The sequence below is a fragment of the Scyliorhinus canicula genome, chromosome 1 (genome assembly GCF_902713615.1).
Source record: "Scyliorhinus canicula chromosome 1, sScyCan1.1, whole genome shotgun sequence".
Classification (NCBI taxonomy): domain Eukaryota; kingdom Metazoa; phylum Chordata; class Chondrichthyes; order Carcharhiniformes; family Scyliorhinidae; genus Scyliorhinus; species Scyliorhinus canicula.
Window position 1 is genome coordinate 213,118,873 of NC_052146.1, and position 26,569 is coordinate 213,145,441.

General features: G+C 49.6%; 1 protein-coding gene across 6 annotated transcripts in view; it reads right to left on the reverse strand.

Moving 5' to 3' along the window:
- The window catches only part of LOC119971545, a 189,266-nt gene that overhangs the window by 34,655 nt on the left and 128,042 nt on the right, over positions 1–26,569 (reverse strand). For 5 of the 6 annotated variants that reach the window (XM_038807223.1, XM_038807241.1, XM_038807214.1 and 2 more), the window contains 4 exons: positions 22,815–22,964; positions 11,202–11,430; positions 9,827–10,025; positions 1,413–1,641 (listed from right to left, as the gene is read on the reverse strand). In XM_038807223.1, coding sequence (XP_038663151.1) covers positions 1,413–1,641; positions 9,827–10,025; positions 11,202–11,430; positions 22,815–22,964 — 807 coding nt within the window. The remainder of the gene's footprint in view (positions 1–1,412; positions 1,642–9,826; positions 10,026–11,201; positions 11,431–22,814; positions 22,965–26,569) is intronic. The other variant, XM_038807231.1, reaches the window with a different exon arrangement.

Here is a 26,569-nt window from a genome sequence, read left to right on the forward strand (position 1 = left end):
ACAGTTGAATCTGGAGAGACATTTCCCCATGCGTTAAACAATAATACAAATCTTGTTTTGTATATCAATGTTAACATCTCCAAAGGAAGGGGGTGTGTGGTGATATGCCTGTGAATAATATTGTACATAGTTAGCAATGCGACCTCCAACCAACTGGTGGTGTCAGACATCGGTTATGTGACATGCGACTCTCGCCAGTTGGTACAACGGGGTACTACAGGACAGTCGCACATAGGGTAGTTCCAGGAGTTCACGGAACTCAAATAGTAACAAAATCTGTATTGTATTCTGTTTGTTATCTTTCCACGTGTTCATCAATAAATCATAATCCTAGTTAAGTCATCAGCTGTTCTGTGTGCATCACTGCAGCGGCAAGGTCACAGAACATAACAGTTATGGGGGAAAAGGCTGGGGTGTGCAACTAAATAAATAGCTGTTTTAAAGAGCAGATACAGCTTTGATGGGCTGAATGGCTTCCATCAATGGTGTAAGATTCAATGGTGTGACAGAAATGAACTAGTAAGAGGACAAAAGAGTGTTTTTAAATTTGTAGGACATGATAACAGAGAAAAGAACTAAAGAATAAGGCCAACACAACAAGACTTGTATTGACATTAACCTGATGTGATGAATGAGTTTAAAAGAGGTGGCACCATTAGTCATTCTTGACTAATGCTGAATTCACATGTGTGATATTCTTTGTGTTGCTAAATTCAGGATGGTTAGCGTAGTGTTCACAAAGACCCCAGAATAGCTTCAACTTGAACAAAGCTATAAATGTATTAATGCTATTTAATTGGATTCGATACTTACTCCTATGTAATACACAGTTGATAATTAACATCTAATCTACACTCATCTACTACTAATATCTACATTATTATAAACTATGATCTGCTCTCACTCACACTATCTTTCCTTCAGTCTGTACTCTAGCTATCTCCTTGCCTTCTCTCTCTCTCTCTCTCTCTCTCTCTCTCTCCCCCCCCCCCCCCCCCCCCCCCCCCCCCTCCCACACACACACACACACACACACAAGGCTTAGCATCAATGTCTTATATACTTACAACTCTAGCTCCTACTCGTGGCTGATCTGGACATTTCATTAATCCTTGTAGTTTTCACATTTATGATAATGTCACAACATGACATTTCTGCTTCAAAGGATGGCAGGAATGTAGGTGGGTGACTGAAGGTAGGGGTATTATTATTATTATTATTAGTTCCTAGGTAGATTGGGATTAAAGGCTGGAAAATCTATGTTAATTCGTAAATCCTGCTCATAATGCCTGTGTGTGTGTGTTTGCCTGGAAGTAACATTCGTTCCTTTTAAGTAATATTTAAAAATGAGATATGATACAGAAATGAATTCTCCCTCCCCTCATGTTTTCTTTAATATAAAGTTTGGTTACCTGCCACCTCTACCCGGTGAAGCCGCACCACGGCCTGCAGGCACGGCTTTACCAGGAGGAGCTTTTGCACCAGCGGCTCTGCCTCTGGCTGCTCCAGCTCTTGGAGGAGCAGGAGCTGATGGTGCTGCACCTCTCTGTCCTGTTTGCTGCTGTTGCTGCTGTTGCTGTTGGTGCTGCTGCTGAGCTTTCAGGGTCTCATCCATTTTCCATTCCCGCCACCATTTCTGCTCTAAGAAGAAAAAGTAAAGAGCTCAGATATGAAAAATACACTAAACAGCTACACAAGATATAACCCATCACTTCCCAGACTTTCCGTTCTTTAAAACAGAGAAACCGTAGAATATACAGAGATTCAATCACAGAATCCCTACAGTGCAGAAGGAAGTCTATTGAGTCTGCAAAAGAGCACCCTACCCATGTCCACTCCCTCGTCTACCCACCCAATCCCCGTAACCTAACCCAGACACCAAGGGACAATTTAGCATGGTCAATCCACCTAACCAGCACATCTTTGGACCGTGGGAGGTAACCGGAGCATCCGGAGGAAACCTACGCAGAAATGGGGAGAACATGCAGACTCCACACAGTCACCCAAGGTCGGAATTGAATCCGGGTTCCTAGATGGATACATTAATTTAATCAATTCTTAAACTTAACCTATTCACTAGATTCTATTGAATATGTAACTCAGTTGAAGAAAAATGGCATTGATAATTGACAATCAAATGATACTGGATATAGTTCAGAAAATCTACAGATCAAGTTCTGATTACAGTATCCACCTAATTAACCAAGATATTTACATTTATTGAATTGAACTCTCTGCTGTTAACATTGATTTTGTCTCTCAGGCTCCAGCGTTAAATGTAAGAATCCAGCAAATAATAGCTGATACTGTATTGTAGAATGATGCTGAGTTCACCTTTTGTTTGTTTTTAGATTGAATTAACCCCTCAACTCCTGCCCCACTCCACCATATTTTAGCAAGAATAACTTTAGAATAAAACTCTACTCGGGAACTCAGAAGTGAGCTTTTTACCCTGAGAGTGAAACTCTATCACAGGGTTGGAGTCGGGGTGATTACTATACAGATGCATTCAAGGGAAAGCTTGATAGATGAATGAAGGAGAAAGGAATGAAAGGATTTGCTGATAAGAGGACAGAATTCTCTGGTGGCAGGATTCTCTGTTCCCACTGGCAGTGCACCCCCACCCATGGGTTTCCTGGTGGGGTGGGGTGGCTTCAATGTGAATTTCCATTGAAAGCGGTGGGAGCAGAGAATTCCGCTACTAGCGAATGGGGTTCCACCTCCCACATCCGAGAAAAACGCGGCTGGGAGGCCGTAGAATCCTGCTCAGGGTTAAATGAAGACACCCCAAAATCAAGACACTGAAGGTGCTGGGTGCAGCTGCAGTCAGGCCAATGAACCTGGGAAAAGGTTTTGAGGCAGCCACAGGAGCTGGCGTGTGCAGAGGCAGGCTGTTTAAAAAGGCTCCCTCGGTGAAGTGGGGCTTCATAGAATCATAGAATTTACAGTGTAGAAGGCCCATCGAGTCTGCACCAACCCTTGGAAAGAGCACCCAACCCAAGTCCACACCTCCATCCCATCCCCGTAATCCCACTTAACCTTTTTGGACACTAAAGGCAATTTAACGTGGCCAATCCACCTAACCTGCACATCTTTGGACTGTGGGAGGAATCCGGAGCACCCGGAGGAAACCCATGCAGACAAGGGGAGAATATATAGACTCCGCACAGACAGTGACCCAAGCCGGGAATCAAACCTGGACCCTGGAGCTGTGAAGCAACTGTGCTAACCACTGTGCTACTGTGCTCTATCGCAGCTCATCACAGTTAAAATCAACACGGAAAAACCCTCCAGCCCGCACTCCTCACACACTCCCCATGATCCATCCATTCCATTTCATGCCCTCCGCCCTTCCTATATGGAACCTCAAACCCCTATGCCAAAGTATGGTCCCTACTTGCCGCCTTTGGCACCTCAAGCCTTAATGCCAGGCCATAGCACATCCATGCCCATTCACCCACTATACCCAGTATAGAATCAATGGACTCTATGGTGACAATAGGATGTTTAAAAAAAAACTTTATAAAAAAGTCATTCATTGAAAACCTTCCACTTTAAAAAAAAAACGTTTTACTTTGGGCCAATAAAAGTGTTAATCATTCAGACCGTTTAAAGTTAATAGCCAAAACTGAAAACACTTGAAACTTCTTTATCTTGTGTAAATTAAACACTGAGAAATTGATCGCATAGATCAGAAAGCCTACACAGCACATTCCCATGGGTTATGTGGTGGGTAGATCTTATGAGATTGAAACTTACTAATTCTAACTCCCATACTTGTTTTTGTGTAGAAATTCTAGGATGCCACGACTTCCGGTGGTGGCCATGGTGTGAGTGGACGCACATTTGGTGGCTCCCGCTTGTGGTGGTGTTTTTGGACCTTTTCCACCGGCTAACGGACAGACTTGTTAAAGAAACATGGTGCAGGAGTGGTGGAAGGACAGGGTGTCCCACTGGTGGACGGACTTGTGGACCAGGAGTGGTTTTAAAAGAAAGGAGCAATGGGAGCGAGAAGCTGTATCTGCGACACAGAGGAAGATGGCGAAGGGCAAGTGTCCGGCCCTAACATCGATGGAGCAGCTGGTGGACTTCTTGAACGAGAGGCTCACCCAGCAGAGGAGGGAGACTCTGGAGGACCTGGCAAGGACAGTGGACCCAATTAAGACAGGGGTCGACCGCCTGGAAACAAGATTGGAGGCTCAGAACCAGGCGATCCAGAGGGTGGAAGAGACGGTGGGGAGCACGAGGAGCAGCTCATACTGATGGTGGCTGGGTTGGGAGTGATGTGGGATACTCAGAGGCGGCTGCAGGAGAAGGTGGAGGATTTGGAGAACCGGTCCCGGAGGCAGAACAAGAGGGTTGTTGGGCTGCCGGAGGGCAGCGAGGGAGCAGACGCTGGCTCGTACGTGGCTTGGATGTTTGAGAAGTTGATGGGAGAGGGGGGCCTTTGAACAGCCTTTGGAGGTGGACCGGGTGCCCAGCGCGCTGATGAGGAAGCCGCAGGGGAATGAGCCATTGAGGGCGATGGTGGTGTGGCTGCACCGGTTTTTGGATAAGGAACGGATCCTGAGGTGGGCCAGGCAGACGAGGCAATGTACCTGGGAGGGCAGCGAATATAGAGTACACCAGGACCTAGGTGCAGAGCTGGCAAAGAGGAGAGTGGGGTTCAACAAGGTGAAGGCTGCCCTCTTTAAGAAGGGAGTGAAATTCGGAATACTGTACCCAGCTCACCTCTGGGTGATCTATACTGGCCGTGAACCTTATCTTGGGATGCCGGAGGAAGCGATGGAGTTTGTGAGGGACATTGGACTGGCAGGAGAAGGAGGACATCGAACTTTGGAGGAGGTGTTCGTTTTTGTTCCTTTTGGTTTGTTTTCTCTGGGAGCCATTGTCCTGGGTTCTTCTGTAGGGGATGAGTTTTCTTTGCTTTTGGGTTTTGAATGTTGGTGTTGTTGTTTGCACCGGGATAGTGTTTAAGCTGGGTGGGGGGGGGTGGGGGGGTGAGGAAATTGCTAACAGGGGAGGGGCTTTTGAAATGTGGTATGGGGCGGGTCGATGACGGTGGATATCCGAGGGCGGGCCTGTGGGGGTGCGGGTAATGGGCTGGAGGCTGGCCCAGGAGGCAATATAGTTGATCAGCGGCGGGGAGGGGCCGGCGGGGTGCCCCCGACCAGGCTGACCACATGGAATGTGAGAGGGTTCAATGTCCCTCACAAACTTGCACATCTGAGGAGACTAAACGCAGACGTGGCTTTTTTGCAAGAAATGCATTTGAAGATTGGAGATCAGACTAGGTTTAGGAAAGGGTGGGTAGGGTAGGTATTTCATTTTGGATTGGACTTGAAGACGAGGGGGTAGCGGTAATGATAAATAAATGGGTTGCTTTTGAAGTGGGAAGCATAGTGGCAGAGGGGAGGTATGTTATGGTGAGTAGGAAATTGGAAGGGATGTCAGATGTTTTGGTGAATGAGAGTGTCGGCAGTGGCGACGGAGCTGAGGGAGTTTCTGGAACGTCTGGGAGAGAAGGGTTGTGTCTTGTGTTGGATAGGACGTTGTTGGCAGGGGTGGTCAGAGAACTAGGCAATTGTAGTATCGGTCCATGCGCTGCACTGGGTGGACCTGCAGGTAAACTGAAGAGGGCAGCACCCGCAGTGGAGGTTGGCTGTGAGACTGTTGGCAGATGAGGTCTGTGAGTGGGTGAGGGCTGCAATTCGAGGATATGTGGAGCTAAATGACATAAGTGAGATGTTGGTCACCATGCAGTGGGAGGCATTGAAGACAGCAGTAATGGGGGAGTTTATTTCGATACAGGCACAGAAGAGGACACAGAACAGGCTGAGATCATGAGGTTAGTGGAGGAGATTTTGCAGGTGATAGGTGGGAGGCGGATGATATGCCATCAATGAACAAACGACGAGTGATGAACGTAACTGAGGCTTTAATACACTAAACGGAAAGCCTCCCGGCCTTTGATCCCGAACTGGATCAGAGGCGGAGACCAGCCACCTTTATACATGAGCCTGAGGGGAGGAGCCACAGGCGGAGCCAGCAGGGACAAGCCCAGGAATGTAACAATACAATACAATACAGTTGTTTACCACAGCGGAGTTGCTGAGGGAGCGGCAGAAACTGCAGATGGAGTTTGGGTTATTATCTACGGGGAAGGCGATAGAGCAGTTGAGGAGGGCGAAAGGGGCGGTCTATGAATATGGGAAAAAGACGAGTCGGATGTTGGCACATCAATTGAGGAAGCAGGAGACAGCGAGGGAGATCAGGAAGGTGAAAGATAGAGATGGGAAGGTGGTCTTGGACCCGGTGGGGGTGAATGGGGTGTTTGGGGATTTTTACAGGAGGCTGTATTAGTCGGAACCCCCAGCCGCAGTGGAGGGAATGAGGCAGTTTTGGGAGAGGTTGCAGTTCCAAGGGTGAAGGAGGACCTGGTGGAGGGGCTTGGCGCCCCCATTAGGCTGGTGGAGGTGGTGGAGGGTCTTGGAGCAATGCAGGCGGGGAAGGCTCTGGGCCCAGATGGATTTCCAGTGGAATTTTGCAAAACAGTTTTGGGGGACCTGGAGGTTCTACTGGTAAGGGAATTCAATGAAGCGAGGGAGCGGGGGATGATCCCCCCGAGGTTATCTCAGCCCTCGATCATCTTAATTGTAAAGAGGGACAAGGATCTGGAGCAGTGAGAGTCCTGCAGGCCAATTTCGCTATTAAATGTGGACGGCAAGTTACTGGCCAAGATCTAGGCCTCAAGGTTCGCGGATTGTGTGCCGAGGGTGATCGAGAAGGACCAGATGGGTTCATTAAGGGGAGGAATCTGTCGGCCAACATCAGGAGGTTACTGAACATTATAATAATGCCCCTGGAGGGACGAAGTGTGGAGGTAGTGTCACCATTGATGCGGAGAAGACCTTCGATCGGGTGGAGTGGGATTATGTGTGGGAGGTGCTGGGGCGGTTTGGGTTTGGTCAGAGGTTTGTGGACTGGGTCCGGTTATTTTACCAGGCACCGGTGGCGAGTGTGCGGACAAACCGGGTGAGCTCAGAATATTTCAGACTGCATCGGGGAACGAGGCATGGATGTCCACTCTCCCCACTGCTCTTTGTCTTGGATGTAGAGCCACTGGCAATGGCACTGAGAGCGTAGGATAGTGGTGGTGCGGTGTGGGGGGGGGGGGAGAAGCAACATTTCGGATGCGTTGGTAAGTATTGGGGGGGATAATGAGGATTTTGGAGGAATTCAGTCGGTTCTCAGGGTATAAATTGAACATGGGGAAGAGCGAGATCTTTCCGATCCAGGCGAGGGGAAATGAGAAGAGGCTGGGGGAATTGCCATTTCGGGTGATGGGGTGGAAGTCAGTATTTGGGGATTCAGGTAGTGCGGGGGTGGGAGCAGTTGCACAAGCTGAATTTGGCTTGTTTTTTAAATAAATTTAGTGCAACCAATTCATTTTTTCCAATTAAGGGGCAATTTAGCATGGCCAATCCACATACCCTGCACATCTTTGGGGTTGTGGGGCGAAACCCACGCAAACACGGAGAGAATGTGTGCAAACTCCACATGGACAGTGACCATGAGCTGAGATTGAACCTGGGACCTTGGCGTGGTGAGGCAGCAGTGCTAACCACTGCACCACCGTGTTGCCCCCGATTTTGGCCCGGTTGGTGAAACAGACGAAGGGAGACTTCAGGAGGTGGGATGTGCTCCCGTCGTCATTGGATACAGTCGGTGAAGATGACAGCCGTCCCGAGGTTCTTGTTTGTGTTCCAGAACCTCCCGACTTTTATTCCTAAGGCTTTTTTTTTGGAGCGCGGTGATTTCAGGGTTTGTTTGGGTGGGTAAAACCCAGCGGGTGAAGAAGGTGCTGCTGGAGCGGGTCGAGGGGGAGGGAGGTTGGCACTCCTGAATGGCATGAATTATTACTGGGTGGCAAATATAGCCATGGTTTGGAAGTGGGTAGTGGGGGAGGGATCAGTATGGGAGCGGATGGAGGCAGCCTCTTGTAAAGACACGAGTTTTGGGGCACCGTTAACAGCGCCTCTGTCAGGTACTCCACGGGCCCGGTGGTGGTGGCGGCCCTGAGGGTGTGGGTACAGTGGCGGCAGCACGTGAGGCTGAAGGGGGTCTCGGTTTGGGCACCGATTTGTGGGAATCACTGGTTTGTTCCGGGGGGGCTGGATGTGGGTTTCGGGGGTGGCAACGGGCGGGGATTGAGTGGTTTGGGGAACTGTTCATTGACGCCAGCTTTCAGAGCCAGGAGGAGGTGGAGGAGGAATTTGAATTGCCGTCAGGAATGGGTTCCCGACCAGGTGAGGGACTTTGTTCAGAGGCAGGTACCGTCCTTTCCACATCAGCCGCCCCAGGGGCTACAGGACAAGATGGTGTCAAGGACAAGGGTAGGGGAGGAGAAGGTGTTCAAAATTTACAAGGCACTGATGGACTGGGAGGGAGCCCCGATAGGGGTAGTAAAGCGCAAGTGGGAGGAATAATTTGGTAGGGAGCTGGAGACCAGGTTGTGGGAGGATGCCCCGAGGAGAGTGAATGCATTGTCGACATGTGCTAGGCTTAGCCTCATCCAGTTTAAGGTGGTCCACAGGGCACATATGACTGTGGCCAGGATGAGCAGGTTTTTTGAAGGGGTGGAGGATAGGTGTGGGCGATATGCCGGTGGGCTCGCGAATCATGTCCACATGTTTTGAGCCTGAAGCTTGGGGGAAATTATGTCGGAAATCCTGAAGGTAAAGGTGGTCCTGAGTCCAGAAGTGGCGATCATAGGAGTGTCAGAAGACCCGGGAGTCCAGGGGTCGAGAGAGGCCGTGTTCTGGCCTTTGCCTCCCGACTAGCCCGGAGTTGGGTCTTATTAGAATGGAGAGACTCAGGGTTCCCGAAACTGGGGGTGTGGGTGAGTGACCTGGCAGAGTTTCTCAGGCTGGAAGATAAAGTTCACCTTGAGAGGGTCTGTGGAGGCGTTTGCCCGGAGGTGGCAGCCATTTATCGACTTCTTCTAGAAAAGTTAAGATGTCAGCAGTGGGGTTGGAGGGTTGGGGGGGTTCACATATAAATGCCTCAAAAAAATATTTTAAAAAGAAATAAATTCAAGGCTGCTGCTTCAGTGCCAAGAGGTGCCGATCACATTGTTTGAGGTGGCGCCTCTTGAATGAGATGTTGAATCAAGATCATATCTGCCAGTTCAAACTTGCTGTGATACTATTTGGAAGAAAGGAGAGTATCCTGACTAATATTCATCCTTCAGCCAGACCCATCAAAACAGCAGACTAATTAATCATTTATTTCATTGTTGCCTAGGAACCTTGCTGTCTATAAATTGGTGTCTTATAACAATAACTTCACTTTAAAAGTCTTGCTTGGGGTTCTGTTAAGAGATACTAATATTTTCTTATTAATTTTGCTGGAGTGGCGGATGGCATCGCCACTGGGGTTAGCGGCTTGGTTGGGTGACATGTACGACTTCTTGCGGTTGGAGAAGATAAAGTATGAGTTAAGGGGCTCTGCACGGGAGTTTGTGAAAAGACGGGAGATGTTTGTGACCATATTTTTGAGGGGCTGTTCGTCGCGGGGTGGGGGGGGGGGGGGGGGGGGGGGGGGTGGAGAGGGTGAAAAAAGGAGGAAAACTTTGTACAGACTGTTTGGTTGATTGCTGGAAAGTATGTTTCCAAGGGTGTTTATTTGTTGTCACCTGTTTTGATACATATTTGTAAGAAAATACATTTTTTAAAAAACTTTCTCATTTCTCCGGGCAATATATCGTGTTGTTTTTGTTTTCATTCCATAAGAATGGTTGGCTGTGTGGAACCTGTTCACTTACTAGTTAGTTCTACTGGTGGAGTCCCAACTACTGGTTTATTCTCCATGCTGATGCTAGCTCGGAAACAAAGGCAGGCATCTTCGACGAGATATTGGTTTTGGCTTATAGGCTCACTGTCATATTCAAACATTAGTGCTAATCCAAGCATGTACAGAGCATTACTGTTGCAGGGGGTTGTTTCGACTCTTAATTGGCACACCTAGAAAAGAGAGATTCTCTTTTTATTGCAGAGAACTGCCAGCAATTTAACAACTTAAAAACAGCTGAACAGTATGGCTTGCACTACTTTTCACAGTTTATCACCTGGATCTCAAAGGTGGATACTGCAAGGAGCTCTCTTCAGTCTTTACTGGCACCTTATTCATTCATATACTAGATTGTTCAGGTTAACTGTATTATGAAAATGTCTGAGACAACTGATTTTTAGAAATGGTAAATTACCAGTAAAGTATCGCCACAACTGATTTCTGCAAAAAAGTGCAATGACATCACACCAGATTGAAAGTACAGATGGGTAATTGTTTCGGAAAGCAATATTTTGATCCGAAGCCCCAAACTAATCACAAATCGCGATGCTGAGCCAGGAATATTTACATTTGTCAGTTCTCGATCTTGGCTGAGTTGTCACAGGAAGGATGTCAAATGAAAATGTAATTGTCTACAAATGGACAAATTTGGCTAACAAAAAAGATCTAAGCTATGGAGGACATCCTGTCATTTCATTGTCACCGAATACTATTGGCAGAGGTCTCGGAGCAGATCACATGTTCAGCTCCTTGTTTTCAGTACAGTGTTTAGTCCAAGAAGCAAATGGGAAGGTGTTGAAAACAGAAACAAAAGATTTGTAAAGAAAATAATTTTTAAAATCCGTAATAGATACATGCAAGATCATTTTAAGAGTGTTATTCCTCATGTAGGTTACCTTTTCAAATCAAAGAGGAATGAATGTTATTGTTATAATCAGAAAGACAACAGGCAGGATTCTTTTCTGGTGTGGCATGCCCCCGCTAGTGGCGAGATTCTCCGTCCCGCCAGCTGGCCAATGGGGTTTCCCATTGTGGGAAGCCCCACGCAGTCGGGCAGCCCCGGGTGTGGGTGCGCTGTCAGAGGAGAATCCTACCCAACATGTTTACTATATAGGAATAGATCAAGGTTAACAAACTGAATTATTAATGGAAGCAGGTAGGTACAGTAATAGTAAAATAACCATGTTTATTATTACTTGAATATCTCTAAGCTATAAAAATAATCAAATTGCCATAGACAGCTAGATATACAGAGAAAAATTTAACAATTAATCTGAGTTCTATAGAACTGGCATTTGGTTGTCAATATCCAATAGTGAATCACAGTAATTCTTGGTGTAGTATCATACCGTTCGCTGAATTTCTAGCATTTCTGCATTGATATGAAGATTGGTGTTTTTTAACAGTGCAGACAGAGACTGGCATCTTTTAGTAACCAAATCTTCATTCACCAACTGCTGATGAGCAAGCAACTCTAAAAGGGTAAAATGAGCCTCAATCAGCATCCATTCCAAATCCTGGCTTAAAGTTCCACGATACGGATATTTGCACAGACTCCGGGAAGCCAAATCTGCAGCACTGACATCAACACAGAAAATTAATTGCAGATAAAATATTCAGTGAAGACTTAAAAATAGACATTAATCATATCTACTAAGTTACTCTTGGTGAGGTGGGGTGGGGGAAATTGACCCTGGGCCATAAAACAGACTTATATTTATATAGCATATATCATGACTTTAGGATGTCCCAAAGTTCATTACAGCCAGTTGTTATAACACTGCTATGCTATAGGAAATGCAGCAGCCAACTTGTGCACAGCACTCTTCTGCAAACATTGATGCAATAAATGACTAAATAACTTGTTTTGAAAGTGTTAATTGAGAGATAAATATTGTTCAGGGCACGAGAGAGAACTCCCTGCTTTACTTCAAAGTAATGCCGTGGATTTTTTGCATGCATCCAAGAGTCCAAATGGTGCTTTGACTTAACCAAAAGAGGTTACTCCAACCTTAGAAAGTTTGCGTATGAGTCCTGTGCTGAGTCACCCAACTTCAAGACAAGCAGCAATGAGGGTGCAACAATTGTTCTCAGCATGGTGTGGTTTCTGCTCCTGATCAGTGATGCCTTGTTCGAAACGTGATTTGAAGCTGGCTGAGGAGGGCGTTGTGCTCAGCACTCACATTCACCATTAATTAATCAACAACATTCACAGCTGAAGAAAGGCTCATAGATGAGGTAGTGAAGAACCTCTGCAGTTCATTAAACTGCATCCTAGCATAAGTAACTTGGCATTGCTTTCAGAGAAGATGGAGTAAGGGAAGGAACAAAAAAAATCATATTTTTCCCTTCCTTTTGTGGGTTGCTGAGGTATTAGGTCTCAAGTATACTATTTGTGGTAAGTATGTTTAACCCTTCAAAAAAAATCAGATAATAATATAACAGTTATGTGTTATGGTGATGTTCAACATTATTTGGAGTCTTTTTTTAACCATTCTTACAATAATTATTTTGCAGCTTGTATCTTAGTTAATTCTCATGGGAAAGTGCCAAATCCAAAGAGCTTTGAGACTGCCTATCATAGCCTTTAAGATCTAGGTAAGCCTTCAGTAACATACTCAAGATAGCAAACAATAAACTATCTGATAATTATTTTCAGAATTTATCCTATGCCTCCACGAGATCACTTGGGTCTTCAGCAATGATAATGGATCACACGGAACCTGAAGTTAAATTTATAATATTAAGTCAATATATTAAACAGACAACCAACAAGCAGATAGCCTAAGCCAGGATTTCCCAAATTTTTCAAGCTGCAGAACCCCAACCTCCAAGTGCATCAGGGAAACCCAAGCAGTCTCATAATGTCAATGCCCCTCACACAAACATCTGCCCCTCTCGCACACATAAACGTCTCCCCCTTTCACACACACACGCACATCTCCCTCTCTCACACACACATCTCCACCTCTTTCACGCACACACACACACATCTCCCTCTCTCACACACACATCTCCCTCTCTCACACACACATATCCCCTCTCTCTCACACACACACGTCTCTCCCTCTCTTCCCCTCTCACACACAAGTCTCTACCTCTCTCACAGTCTCCTCCTCACACACACATCTTTCCCTCGCACACACACAAACTTCGCTCCCTCTCACACACACCTCTCTCCCTCGCTCACCCTCTCACACACACACGTCTCTCCCTCTCACACACATGTCCCTCTTTCCTCCTCTTAGCAACACACACGTCTCCCCCTCGCACACAAACACACACACACACATCTCCCCCTCACACACACGTCTCCCCCTCACACACATATCTCCCCCTTGTGGTAGTCACCATGAGTAGTATATTACATGCATTACGGCACCACCCGTATAGTAGAGGTATATGGGTAAATCCCTGCCTCCTGGCTCCGCCCAGTAGGTGGCGTATAAATGTATGTGCTCGCCGGTGCTGCAGCCATTCTGGTTCCAGCTACAGGAGGCACCACATGTTGCTCAATAAAGCCTCGATTATTCCACTAATCTCGTCTTTGTGGTAATTGATAGTGCATCAATTTATTGAGCAAGATATTTTTAAATGATGAATCTCTGCATCAAGCCTGATCACCTGCAGCTGAGCCCTCAAGCAGCCAACTGATGCACTATCAATTACGCCGAGACGAGAGTAGAGTAATCGAGGCTTTATTACGCAGAGATGTGGAGCCTCCCGCAGCCGCTGCCAAAATGGCTGCAGCTCGGAGGGCCCACACATTTATACTCCGCCTATTGGGCGGAGCCAGCAGGCAGGGATCTACCCCCGTACCTGTAGTACAGGTGCCTTACCGTAATACCCTCGTATGCTGTATTCACAATACAACAGTGGTGATTACCACATTCACCCCCTGTTAAAAAGAGTCCAGCGGTGGTGGTGGAAAACTATTTACATACAGGTTGTTTAAAATTTAAGAAAGAGGTTACAAATTTAGACGATCGGGCGCCTTGATCCGTTTTTGCGAGTGCCGCAGTTCTGGTGGCGATTCAGGCGTCAGTTCGGTCGTTGGTGACTCCGGGAGCGTGTCAACCTCATCTTCATCCCCGGGTGGGACCAAGGGGAGGGCGGATCATCCTGGAGTGAGGGCTGTGGTGGGGTGTGCCGGGGGAAGGGAGGGTGGCGCCGGGATGGAGGGGGGGATGTGTGTGGACCCAGCTGGCGCCAGGTCCCTGAGGGAGACTGTGTCTTGGCGGCCGTCGGGGTACGTTACGTAGGCGTACTGCAGGTTCGCGTGGAGTAGCTGTACCCTCTCAACCAACGGGTCCACCTTGTGGAGCCGCACGTGCTTGCAGAGGAGAATGGGTCCTGGAGCTACCAGCCTTGTTGGGAGCGAAACCCCGGAGGTGGACTTCCTGGGGAAAGCAAAGAGACGTTCATGGGGAGTTTCATTAGTTGCAGTGCACAGGAGCAACAGAATGGAGTGAAGGGCGTCGGGGAGGACCTCCTCCCAGCGGGAGGCTGGGAGATTTATGGACTGTAGAGCCAGCTGGACGGCCTTCCAGACCGTCCCATTCTCCTGCCCCACCTGCCCGTTGCCCCTGGGTTGTAGCTGGTCGTCCTGCTCGAGGCAATGCCCCTGTTGAGCAGGTACTAGCGCAGTTCATCGCTCATAAATGAGGATCCCCGGTCGCTGTGGACGCAGGCGGGGAAACTGAACAGAGCGAAGATGGTGTTGAGGGCTTTGATGACGGTGTTAGACGTCATATCGGGGCATGGGATGGCGAAGGGGAATCTTGAATATTCGTCGACCACATTAAGAAAGTACGTGTTGCGGTCGGTGGAGGGGAGGGGCCCATTGAAGTCCACGCTGAGGCGTTCAAAGGGGGAGGGAGGCCTTCACCAGGCGCGCACGGTCTGCCGGTAGAAGTGCGGTTTACACTCCGCGCAGATGTGGCAGTCTCTGGTGATAGCCCTGACTTCCTCGATGGAGTAGGGCAGTTTGCGGACCTTTATGAAGTGATAAAAGCGGGTGACCCCTGGGTGACAAAGATCGTCGTGCAGGGTGCGGAGTCGGTCCACTTGTGCGCTGGTACATGTACCTCAGGATAGGGCATCTGGGGGGCTCGTTGAGCTTCCCGGGGCGTTCCAGAATCTCGTAATTGTAGGTGGAGAGCTCAATCCTCCACCTCAAGATCTTATCACTTTTGATATTACCCCGCTGTGTGTTGTTAAACATGAAGGCAACCGACCGTTGGTCAGTGACCAGAGTGAATATCCTGCCGGCCTGGTAATGCCTCCAATGCCACACAGCTTCAACGATAGCTTGGGCCTCCTTTTCGACAGAGGAGTGCCAAATTTCGGAGGCATGGGTGGTGCGGGAAAAGAATACCACAGGCCTGCATGCCTGGTTGAGGGTGGCAGTCAGGGCGACGTCTGATGCATCGCTCTCGACTTGAAGGGGAGCGTCTCGTCGACCGCGTGCATCGTGGCCTTGGCGATGTCGGCCTTGATACGGTTGAAGGCCTGGTGAGCCTCGGCCATCAGGGGAAAAACTGTGGAGTGGATGAGTGGGTAGGCCTTGTCCGCATAGTTCGGGACCCACTGGGCGTAGTACGAGAAGAACCCCGGGCATCGTTTGAGGGCCTTGGGGTAGTGGGGGAGGGGGTGTTCCATGAGGGGGCGCATACGATCGGGTTTGGGCCCTAGCACTCTGTTCTGAACCACATAGCCAAGGATGGCTAATTGGTCCGTGCTGAACACGCACGTCTCCTTGTTGTAGGTTAGGTTGAGGAGTTTGGCGGTGTGGAGGAATTTGGAAAGGTTAGCGTCGTGGTCCTGCTGGTCGTGGCTGCAGATGGTGACATTATCCAGGTACGGGAAAGTGGCCCGCAGTCCGTACCGGTCAACCATTCGGTCCATCTCGCGTTGGAAGACCGGGGCCCCTTTAGTGACGCCAAAGGGAACCCTAAGGAAGTGGTAAAGGCGGCCGTCCGCCTCAAACACGGTGTACTGCCGGTCCACCTTGCGAATGGGGAGCTGGTGGTAGGCAGATTTCAGGTCCACTGTTGAGAAGACCCGGTACTGTGCAATCTGATTGTCCATATCAGATAAGCGTGGGAGGGGGTAAGTGTCGAGCTGCGTGTACCGATTCATGGTCTGACTGCAGTCAACGACCATCCTGTTTTTCTCACCAGTTTTCACCACTACCACTTGGGCTTTCCAAGGGCTGTTGCTGGCCTCGATAATACCTTCCCGCAGCAGCCGCTGGACATCAGACCTGATGAAACTCCTGCCCTGGGCACTGTACCATCTGCTCCTGGTGGCGACTGGTTTGCAATCCGGGGTGAGGTTCGCAAACAGGGAAGGTAGGTCGACCTTAAGGGTCGTGAGGCCACATACAGTAAGGGGTGGTAGGGGCCTGCCAAATTTCAGGGTTAGGCTCTGGAGGTTACACTGGAAGTCCAGGCCAAGTAGCAAGGCAGCGCAGAGGTTGGGGAGGATGTAGAGCCGGCAGCCGCTGAACTCTACGCCCTGGACGGTGAGGGTGGCGGTGCAATATCCCCGGATCGCCATGGCGTGGGATCCCGAGGCCAGGGAGATTCTCTGGTTGATGGGGTGTACCGTGAGGGAGCAGCGACTTCCCGTATCGGGGTGGATGAAGCTCTCACTGCTCCCAGAGTCCAGAAGGCAGGATATCTTGTGCCCTTCGACCTTCACTGTCGTCGATGCGGTCGTGAGGTCGTGCGGTCAGGACTGGTCGATCGTGATGGAGGCCAGATATGGCTGGTCGGCGGCAGTTGCAGGCGATGATCGGCCCGATGAGGTGCCTGATGAGCAGAGGTCCTGAGGCGGGAAGATGGCGGCACCCACGGGCCGCACATGTCCTGAGGCAAGCAAGATGACGGCGCCAGGGACCGGACGTGTTGTGAGGTGAGCAAGATGGCGAGCAAGGTGGCGGCACCCACGGGCTGCAAGGGGTCCGAGGCGAGGAAGATGGCGGCGCCCGCTGGTTGCACATGGGGCATGCCGGGACAATGGCGGTGACCGAGCGGGCCTGGCACACAGCAATGAAATGTCCGGGCTTGGTTGGCTGCCGTGCGACGCAGGCTTGGGATTGGCTGGGGTAGGTCGCTGATAGGGTCCACAGTGGGGTGTTCGCTCGCGGGGTCCACAATGCCCAGGAGGGTTGGACCGTGCGGTTGGGGGCATACGCCTGTATATTGCGTGAGGAGACTGTGAGCGAGAGCGCTAGTTTCTTGGTCACCGCGAGGTTGAGGGTAGCCTCTTCTAAGAGGCGCTGGCGGATGTAGGCTGACCGTATGCCCATAATGAACGCGTCTCTAAGTAGCAGGTCAGAATGATCAGCAGGCGAAACGGCATGGCAATCGCAGTCTCTCAACAGGACGTGCAGGGCACGCCAGAAATCTTCCACAGACTCACCGGGGAGTTGATGCCGAGTGGACAGGTGGTGCCTGGCGTAGATTTTGTTCCTGTGCTGAGTGTAGTTCTCCTTCAGTAGCGCCATGGCCTCAGTGTAGGTTGGTGCGTCCCGGATGATGGGAATGATATCGGAGCTCAGCCGCATGTAAAGGATCTGGAGCTTCTGTGCCTCTGAGGGTGGGTCAGTCGCAGATCCAATGTATGCTTCAAAGCAAGCTAGCCAATGTGCGAAGGCCGACTTGGCGTTGTCTGCTTGAGGGTGCAGCTGCAGGCAATCAGGCTTGATGCAGAGATCCATCGTTGTAAAATCTCTACGTAATAAATTGATACACTATCAATTACGATGAAATGAGAGTAGAGAGTAATCGAGGCTTTATTACGCATAGATGTGGAGCCTCCCGCAGCTGCTGCTGAAATGGCTGCAGCTCGGAGAGCCCACACATTCATACTCCGCCTCCTGGGCAGAGCCAGCAGGCAGGGATCTACCCCCGTACCTGTAGTACAGGGGCCTTACTGTAATACCCTCGTATGCGGTATACCCACTACAACAGTGGTGACTACCACACCAACGCTACGTCTGCCTTTGAGCACTGGCTAGCCTGCTTCAAAAGCTACCTCCGAACATCCACTGAGGAACCCTCGGATTCGTAGAAGCTCCAAGTCCTCTATTCACGGGTGAGCCCTGACATTTTTCCTCTCATCCGGGATGCGCCCACTTACTCCGAAGCGATGGAGTGCCTGAAGGGACATTACGTTCGACCAGTCAATCAAGTATACGCCAGGCACCTCCTGGCCACAAGACAGCAACACCCCGGGGAGTCTCTGGACGATTTCTGGCGTGCCCTGCATATCCTAGGTAGGAACTGCGACTGCCAGGCAGTTCCGGCAGTCCAGCACACTGAACTTTTAATTCGAGATGCTTACGTTACGGGCATGAAGTCTGCATGCGTCCGCCAGTGGCTACTGGAAAGGGGTATCCTTGATCTTGCGGGAACTAGGCAGCTCGCTAATTCGTTAGAAATGGCCTCCCATAACGTTCAATCGTACGCCCCGAACGCTCGGCACCCTCGTGGACAACGTGTGCCCCACCAGCTGCCGACTCGAGCTCACCGCAAGCCTGCGCCGCGCGGCAGCCAGCCAACTCTGAGGGGCCCAAGTGCTATATTTGCGGGCAAAACAAACACCCCAGGCAGGGTGCCCGGCGCGGAGCGCGACCTGCAACAGGTGTGTGAAGAAGGGACACTTTGTTTCTGTTTGCCAGGCCCGGTCGGTCGCCGCTGTTTCCAGGCCTGGCGGCCCTACACCACCCATGTGCGACCCAGGGGCACCGCCATTTTCCCCTCCGCAAGCCATGTGCGGCTAGTGGGCGCCTCCATCTTTGATGCCGCCCGTCATGTGCGCCCCTTGGGTGCCGCCATCTTCGGCGCCATTTTGGACGGCGCCTCAGGCCCCCTGTTCGTCTGGCCATTCATCGCCAGCCGCTGCCTCCACCACCGCTGACCAGCCCGGGACCTCCGAGCATCCGCCACAGCTCGCCTCTGTCACCCTGGACCTGTCCCGGCCCCACAACCTCGCGACTGCAACGACGATGGTGAAGATCGAGGGGCACGAGACTACCTGCCTTTTTGACTCCGGGAGCACAGAGAGCTTCATCCACCCCACTACCGTGAGGCGCTGCTCCCTCCCGGTACACCCCGTCACCAGAAAATCTCCCTGGCCTCCGATTGCCAATCCGTGGAAATCAGGAGGTACTGCATCGTGACCCTCACCGTCCAAGGCATCGAGTTCGGAAACTTCCGGCTCTACATCCTCCCCCACCTCTGCGCTGCCCTGTTACTCGGCCTGGACTTTCAGTGTGTCATCTCCAAAGCCTAACCTTAAAATTCGGCGCCCCCCCCCCCCCCCCCCCCCCCCCCCCCCCACCGTCTGCGGCCTCACGACCTTTAAGGTCGACCCACCCTCCCTGTTTGCGAACCTCACCCCGGATTGCAAACCCATCGCCACTAGGAGCAGATGGTACAGTGTGCAGGACAGGACCTTCATCAGGTTGGAGGTCCAACGGCTTCTGCGGGAAGGGGTCATTGAGGCCAGCAACAGCCCCTGGAGAGCTCAAGTGGTAGTAGTGAAGACTGGGGAGAAGCACAGAATGGTCATCAATCGGTACATGCAGCTCGATGTGTACCCCCTCCCACGCATATCTGACATGGTCAATCAGATTGCGCAGTATTGAGTCTTTTCCACAGTGGACCTGAAGTCCGCCTACCACCAGCACCCCATCCGCCTGGAGGATCACCAATACACTGCGTTCGAAGCAGATGGTTGCCTCTATCACTTCCTTAGGGTTCCCTTCGGCGTCACTAATGGGGGTCTCGGTCTTCCAGCGAGACATGGACCGAATGGTTGACCGGTACAGACTGCGGGCCACCTGCCCGTACCTAGATAACGTCACCATTTGCGGCCACGATCAACAGGACCACGACGACGCAAACCTCCAAAAATTCTTCCAGGCCTCCAAACTCCTTAACCTCACGTACAAAGGAGAAATGCGTATTCCGCACCAACCGCTTTGCCATCCTTGGTGATGTCGTGAAAAATTGAGTCCTAGGGCCCGACCCCGACTGCATGCAACCCCTCATGGAACTCCCACTGCCCCAAGGCCCTGAAACAATGCCTGGGGTTTTTCTCCTACTATGCCCAGTGGGTCCCTAACTATGCGGACAAGGCCTGCCCACTCATTCAGTTCACAGTTTTTCCCCTGATGGCTGAGGCCCTCCAGGCCTTCAACCGCATCAAGGCAGACATCGGCAAGGCCACGATGCACGCAGTCGCGAGTCCCTCCCCTTTCAGGTAGAGAGCGATGCATTGGACGTAGCTCTGGCCGCCACCCTCAACCAGGTGGGCAGGCCCGTGGCCTTCTATTCCCGCACCCTCCATGCCTCCGAAATTCGGCACTCCTGTCGAAAAGGAGGCCCAAGCCATTGTGGAAGCTGTGCGACATTGGAGGCATTACCTGGCCGGCAAGTGATTCACTCTCCTCACTGACCAACGGTCGATTGCCTTTATGTTTAATAATACACAGCGAGGCAAGATCAAAAATGACAAGATCTTGAGGTGGAGGATTGAGCTCTCCACCTATAGTTATGAGATTTTGTATTGCCCGGGGAAGCTCAATGAGCCCCAGATGCCCTATCCCGCGGTACATGTGCCAGCGCACAAGTGGACCGACTCCGGGCTCTCCACTATGACCTCTGCCACCCGGGGGTCACCCGGTTCTTCCATTTCATCAAGGCCCGTAACCTGCCCTACTCCATTGGGGAGGTCAGGACCGTCACCAGAGAATGCCAGGTCTGCGCAGAGTGCAAGCCGCACTACTACCGAGCAGATCAAGTGCACCTGGTGAAGGCCTCCCGCCCCTTTGAGCGCCTCAGCATGGACTTCAAAGGGCCCCTCCCCTCCACTGACCACACCACGTACTTTCTGAACGTGATTGATGAGTACTCCCAGTTCCCTAACGCCATCCCATGCCCCGATATGACTTGTGCCACGGTAATTAAAGCACTCCACAGCATCTTCACTCTGTTCGGTTTCTCCACCTATATACACAGTGATTGGGGCGATGCGTTGAGTCAGTTCCTGCTCAGCAAGGGTATCGTCTCGAGCAGGACGACCAGCTACAACCCCTGGGGAAATGGGCAGATAGAGAGGGAGAATGGGATGGTCTGGAAGGTCGTCCTGCTGGCCCTGCGGTCTAAAAATATCCGGGTCTCCTGCTGGCAGGAGGTCCTCCCCGATGCGCTCCACTCCATCCAATCGCTCCTCTGCACCGCGACTAACGAGACCCCTCACGAACATGTGTTTGCCTTCCCCAGGAAGTCCACCTCCGGGGTCTTGCTCCCAACATGGCTGACAGTTCCTGGACCCGTCCTCCTTCGGAAGCATGTGTGGACCTATAAGTTGGGCCCCTTGATTGAAAAAGTCCACCTCCTACACGCGAACCCGCAGTGCGCCTACGTGGCACACCCCGGGCGCCAGGACACAATCTCCCTCCGGGACCTGGCACTCGCTGGATCCCCACCCACGACCCCCGACCTGACATCTCTTCCCCCCCGGTTGCCTCATTCACCCCTGCGCCACTCACCCTCCCTCCAGCGAATCTCACTGTAGCCACACCCCCCCCCCCCCCCCCCCCCCCCAAAGCAGGATCAGTCCTCCCACTGGTTCCACTCAGGAGTGACGAAGACGAGGACAACGTGCACCCGGAGTCGCAAGTGACAAAGTCAGCACCCACCCCAGTAGGCGGCGCATAAATGTGTGTGCTCGCCGGTGCTGCAGCCATTCTGGTTCCAGCTACAGGAGGCACCACATCTTGCTCAATAAAGCCTCGATTATTCCACTACTCTCGTCTTTGTGGGAATTGATAGTGCATCACCCCTCACACACACAAAAGTCTCCCCCTCGCGCACATAAATGTCTCTCCCTTACACACACACACACATGTCTCCCTCTCACACACACGTTTCCCCCTCACACACACATACGTCTTCCCCTCACACACGTCTCCCCCTCACACACAAACGTCTTTCCCTCGCACACACACACACACACACACGTCTCCCCCTCACACACACGTCTCCCCCTCACACACACACGTGTTTCACACATATGTGTCCCCCTCTCACACATACACAGAGGTCTCCCTCTCAAACACAGACACACACCACCACCCCCTGCTCCGACTAAACCTCCGATCTAAGGCCCCTTCTACCCCACTCCCCTTGCTCCGGTATTCTCCGAGTTCCGTTCCGAGGCCCTCTCTTCCCATCACTCGGCAATTCACACCCGTCCAATCAGAAGCTGGCTTCTCAAGCAGCTCTGCAGCATTTTTCAAATGTGCCTTTCTTGCCAAAGACCCCCTGGGTTCCACGGACCCCAGTTTGAGAATCCCTGGTCTAAGTGTTATAAAAAAATTATATACCTCCAGTGCAAAGTATTAAAATTAACCACGGGAGTGAAACAAAATCACAATATAACTGCTTTTTTTATAGATTCTTTACACAGAATTACTAGAATATACAGCACAGAAGCTGGTCATTCAGCTCAATTAGTCCGTGCTGGTGTTTATAATTCTCAAGAGCCTCCCCATCTCTCTTCATGTAACCTCATCAGCATAACCTTTCTTCCTCATGTATTCATCTAGTTTCCTCATAAATGCATCATGTATTCTTTCCTGGTGATGAAAGCGCAGCTACCCAAGATCATCGTTTTCTGTGAATATTGCAATCAGATTGACCATCTTCCACAAATTTAGCTGAATTATCATATGTAGTTATTCATATAACTTTCCTCTCATTTACCTAGGCTTGTTTGGATTTTCATTATATTCATCTAGGGTTTCATTTTAAATCTGAGTGCTTCTGTGAAGCACCTATGGATATTTTATTTAATTAAAGAAGCTACATGAATGCAATTCATCATTTTAATTCAATACAAGCAGTAAATGAAGTTTATTAAGGCAAATAAAACATAACACTTACAAGTGAAGAACCTGTTCTGGTGCCATTGTTTTTTCAGGCAGTCCTGCTGGTGGGTTGAAGAGAAATGTTCCTAGCCTGAATATCCCTTTGAGCAACTGAATGTTCAGAAGAGAAAATGTATTTAAAGGCTGAAGAAATGAGATTTCATCACTAGATGGGAAAAATGGATAAAAATTTACTTACTAAAAATTTACTTACAAAATATTCAAAAACTGACATCTACAGTTAATTTGCTAACCCTCTAAAAGAAACTAATAGTACAGATGGTGGTTAAATAAATGTATACTACCATTCTGCTAAATTGGATAGACTTCAAACAGATCTAGCAACTCAGAATGGGTATCCACGAGGCTCTGTGGGCCATCAGCGGCAGTAGAATTGTACTCAACCACAATCTGAACCTCATGGCCCAGCATGTCCCCCACTCCACCATTACCCCCAACTCAGGAGGTGAACCCTGGTTCAATATAGAGTGCAGGAGGGCATACCAGGAACAACACCAAACATACCTAAAAATAAGATATAAACCTGGTGAAGCTACAACACAGGGTTACATGCGTTATGTCCAGCATAAGCAGCAAGTAATAGAGATAGCAAAGTGATTCCACAACCAATGGATCATATTTAAGCTCTGCAATCTTGCCACATCCACTCGTGAATGGTGGTGGACTATTAAACAACGACCTTCCTTCCATCATTAGGTCAGAAGTGGGGATATTCGCAGATGACTGCACAATGTTCAACACCATTCATGACTCTTCAGATACAACATCCAGGCTTGGGCTGACAAGTGGCAAGTTACATTCGCGCCACACAAGTGCCAGACAATGACCATCGCCAACAGAAGATCTAACCATTGTCCATTGACATTCAATGGTCTTACCATCGCTGAATCCCCCACTATCAACATCCAGGGAATTACCATCAACCAGAAACTGAACTGGACTAGCCAAATAAATACTGTGGCTTCAGAATAGGTCAAAGGTTAGGTGTCCTGTGGCAAGTAACTCACCTCCTGATCCCCAAAGCTCGTCCACCATCTACATGGCACAAGTCAGGGGTATATTGGAATACTCTCTACTTGTCTGGATGCTTGCAACGGCAACAAAACTCAAGAAGCTTTACACCATCAAGGACAAAGCAGCCCACTTGTTGCTACCCCTTTCACAAACATTCAGTCCGTCCATCAACGACGAACAGTGGCAGCGGTATGTGCCATCTACAAGATGCACTGCAGGAACTCATCAAAATTCCTAAGGCAGCACCTTCCAAATCCACGACCATTACCATCTAGAAGAACAAGAGCAGCAGATACCTGGGAACCCCACCACGTGGAGGTTCCGCTCCAATCACTCACCACCCTGACTATTAAACATATCGGCATTCCTTCACTGTCGCTGGGTCAAAATCGTGGAATTCCCTCCCTACCAGCACTATGGGTGTACTTATATCTCAGGGACAGCAGTTCAAGAAAGCAGCTCACCACCACCTTCTGAAGGACAATTAGGGATGGGCAATAAATGCTGGCCTAACCAGCGACGCCCTCATCCATAAAATTAATAAAAAAGCAAAATGAGATCATGCCTCCAGGATTGAAAAATATTGTGTCATGTGACAATGGTTTAGCAGGGCAACATTGTAGTCATAGGCTTGGATTTTACAGGACAGTGGTGGGGGGGATCCAGCTTCCGGGGCCTCTTGGAGCTCGAGTGCCCAATTCTTTCGGGAACATGGTTCCGTTTCAAAGAGCTGCTGGTAGGAGCGGTAATCACTGCTGGAACTACACCCGGCCCAAAGCAGCATCATGGACTCCACTCTTGAACCAAGGTAAGTTGGGGCAGGCAGGCAGGCAAGCCTCTGGTGAAGGGGTTGGTGAGGTCAATGTGGGAAGGTGGGGAATGTTGCCAAGGGCGGTCGTTTCCACCAGCAGGCTCTCCGTGGGTCACAGAATGCTCAATCAGAAGTCCTCCTCCAATCTGAGCACACATGGACTTTGCCAGGGCATACATGTAGTGGATTGGCCACCCACTGCTGGTATGATACCATGGATGGTGAATCGTCGTAAGAAGCCCTCAATTGGCCAGTTAAGGACCACAATTGGCCTGTGCGTAGGATGACTGTCGTCACCTTCCACATGGTGGTAGCAAGGCAATGGGCCACCATCCCATATCCTGCCACACAATTTATCAGCCAGCATGCCTCCCAGTCGAGTTTGAGGTTCCACAAAACACGTCCAGAGTCATATGGCAGAAAATAATGTAATTTAGCCCATTGGGCCAAGCTCTCTGCCCAGCAATCCAGTTAGCCCCATTTCCACATATCCCCATCCACCCATTATTACAACCCGTGCATATTTATTTATCTAAACTGATCATTCAATTTCTCTTTGAAATCATTGATCATCGCTGCTTCCACCACCCTGAAAAGCAGCAACATCCAGATCATTACCAGTGTGTAAAAGGTTTCCCCTCACATTCCTACCTATATTTATTTCCTAAAGCCTTAAATCCGTGCTTCCTGGTCCTTGTACCATCAGCTAATGAGAACATATTTTCTTTTCCTTATCTAAATCTATCATAATTTTGTAAACCTCTATCAAATTTCAATCTCCTTTGCTCCAAGGAAAACGACCCAAGTTTCTCCTTTATCCTTGGAACCATTCTGGTAAATCTCTTCTGCACCCTCTCAAAGACCCCTGCATCCTTCCAAAACTGGATGAAACATTCAAAATGTAGCCTAAGCAGACCTTTAGAAAGCTTAACTTCCCTGCTTTTATATTCAATGATCCCAGCACTGACCCTTGGGGAACATCACTGCTAACCACCCTCCAGTTATATTTTCCATGACTTCTTATTTTCTGTCCATAAGCCATTTTTTTGTCCAAGGTGGCACTGACCTTCCTATTCCATGAACCTTAATTTTGTTCACCAATCTTTTATGTGGTGCTTTGTCAAACACTTCTTCAAAATCCATAAAGACACCATCCACCTTATCCCTCCAGCATTCCCCTCATTAACCTTCTCTGTTACTTCATCAAAACATTTAACTAGATTAGTCAAAGAGGATCTGCCCTTTACAAATTCATGCCTTTTATAAATTCACTATCTCTGTCCCCACTTCCCTAGCAACCTGGGATGCAAATCACCTGGACCAGATGACCTACCCATTTTGACTAAACACAGCCAGCCTTTCCTGTTAATTTTCATTCCATCCGTTGCTTCTATCATTTCTGCTCCTGCCGATATTTTGTCAGGATCCTCTGCCTCAGCAAACACTGATATACAAAGTACTCATTAAGTATTCTAGTCTTGTCCTGCACCTCTTAGCATATGTCACCTACTTTGTCCCTAATAGGTGCCACCACAACACTTATTACCCATTTAATTTTGACATGCCAGTAGAAGATGTTTGGGCTCCCTATTATGTTAACTGTTATTCTATTCTCTTATTCTTTCTTTGCCTTATTTTCCTCTGTGGCTCTGATGTACCATTTCCTAAATTGCGGATAAATGCCAATTTCTAGACTTCGATTATCTGTCCCAACTTGAGACTTGTATGAGGGTCCTTCCTGGGATTCCCTTATTTCCCCTTTCTTTAGTTTTTGCTGTTAATTATTTTAATCCATGGGTGCTTAATGAACATGTATCTTTAAGTTAAGCAGCAGAGAGAACGAGGAATTCAAAAAGCAACATATTTTATGCGGCTAGATTTTGAGCAACAGAACTCGGACTTTGTGGCACCCGAGAGATGGGGTG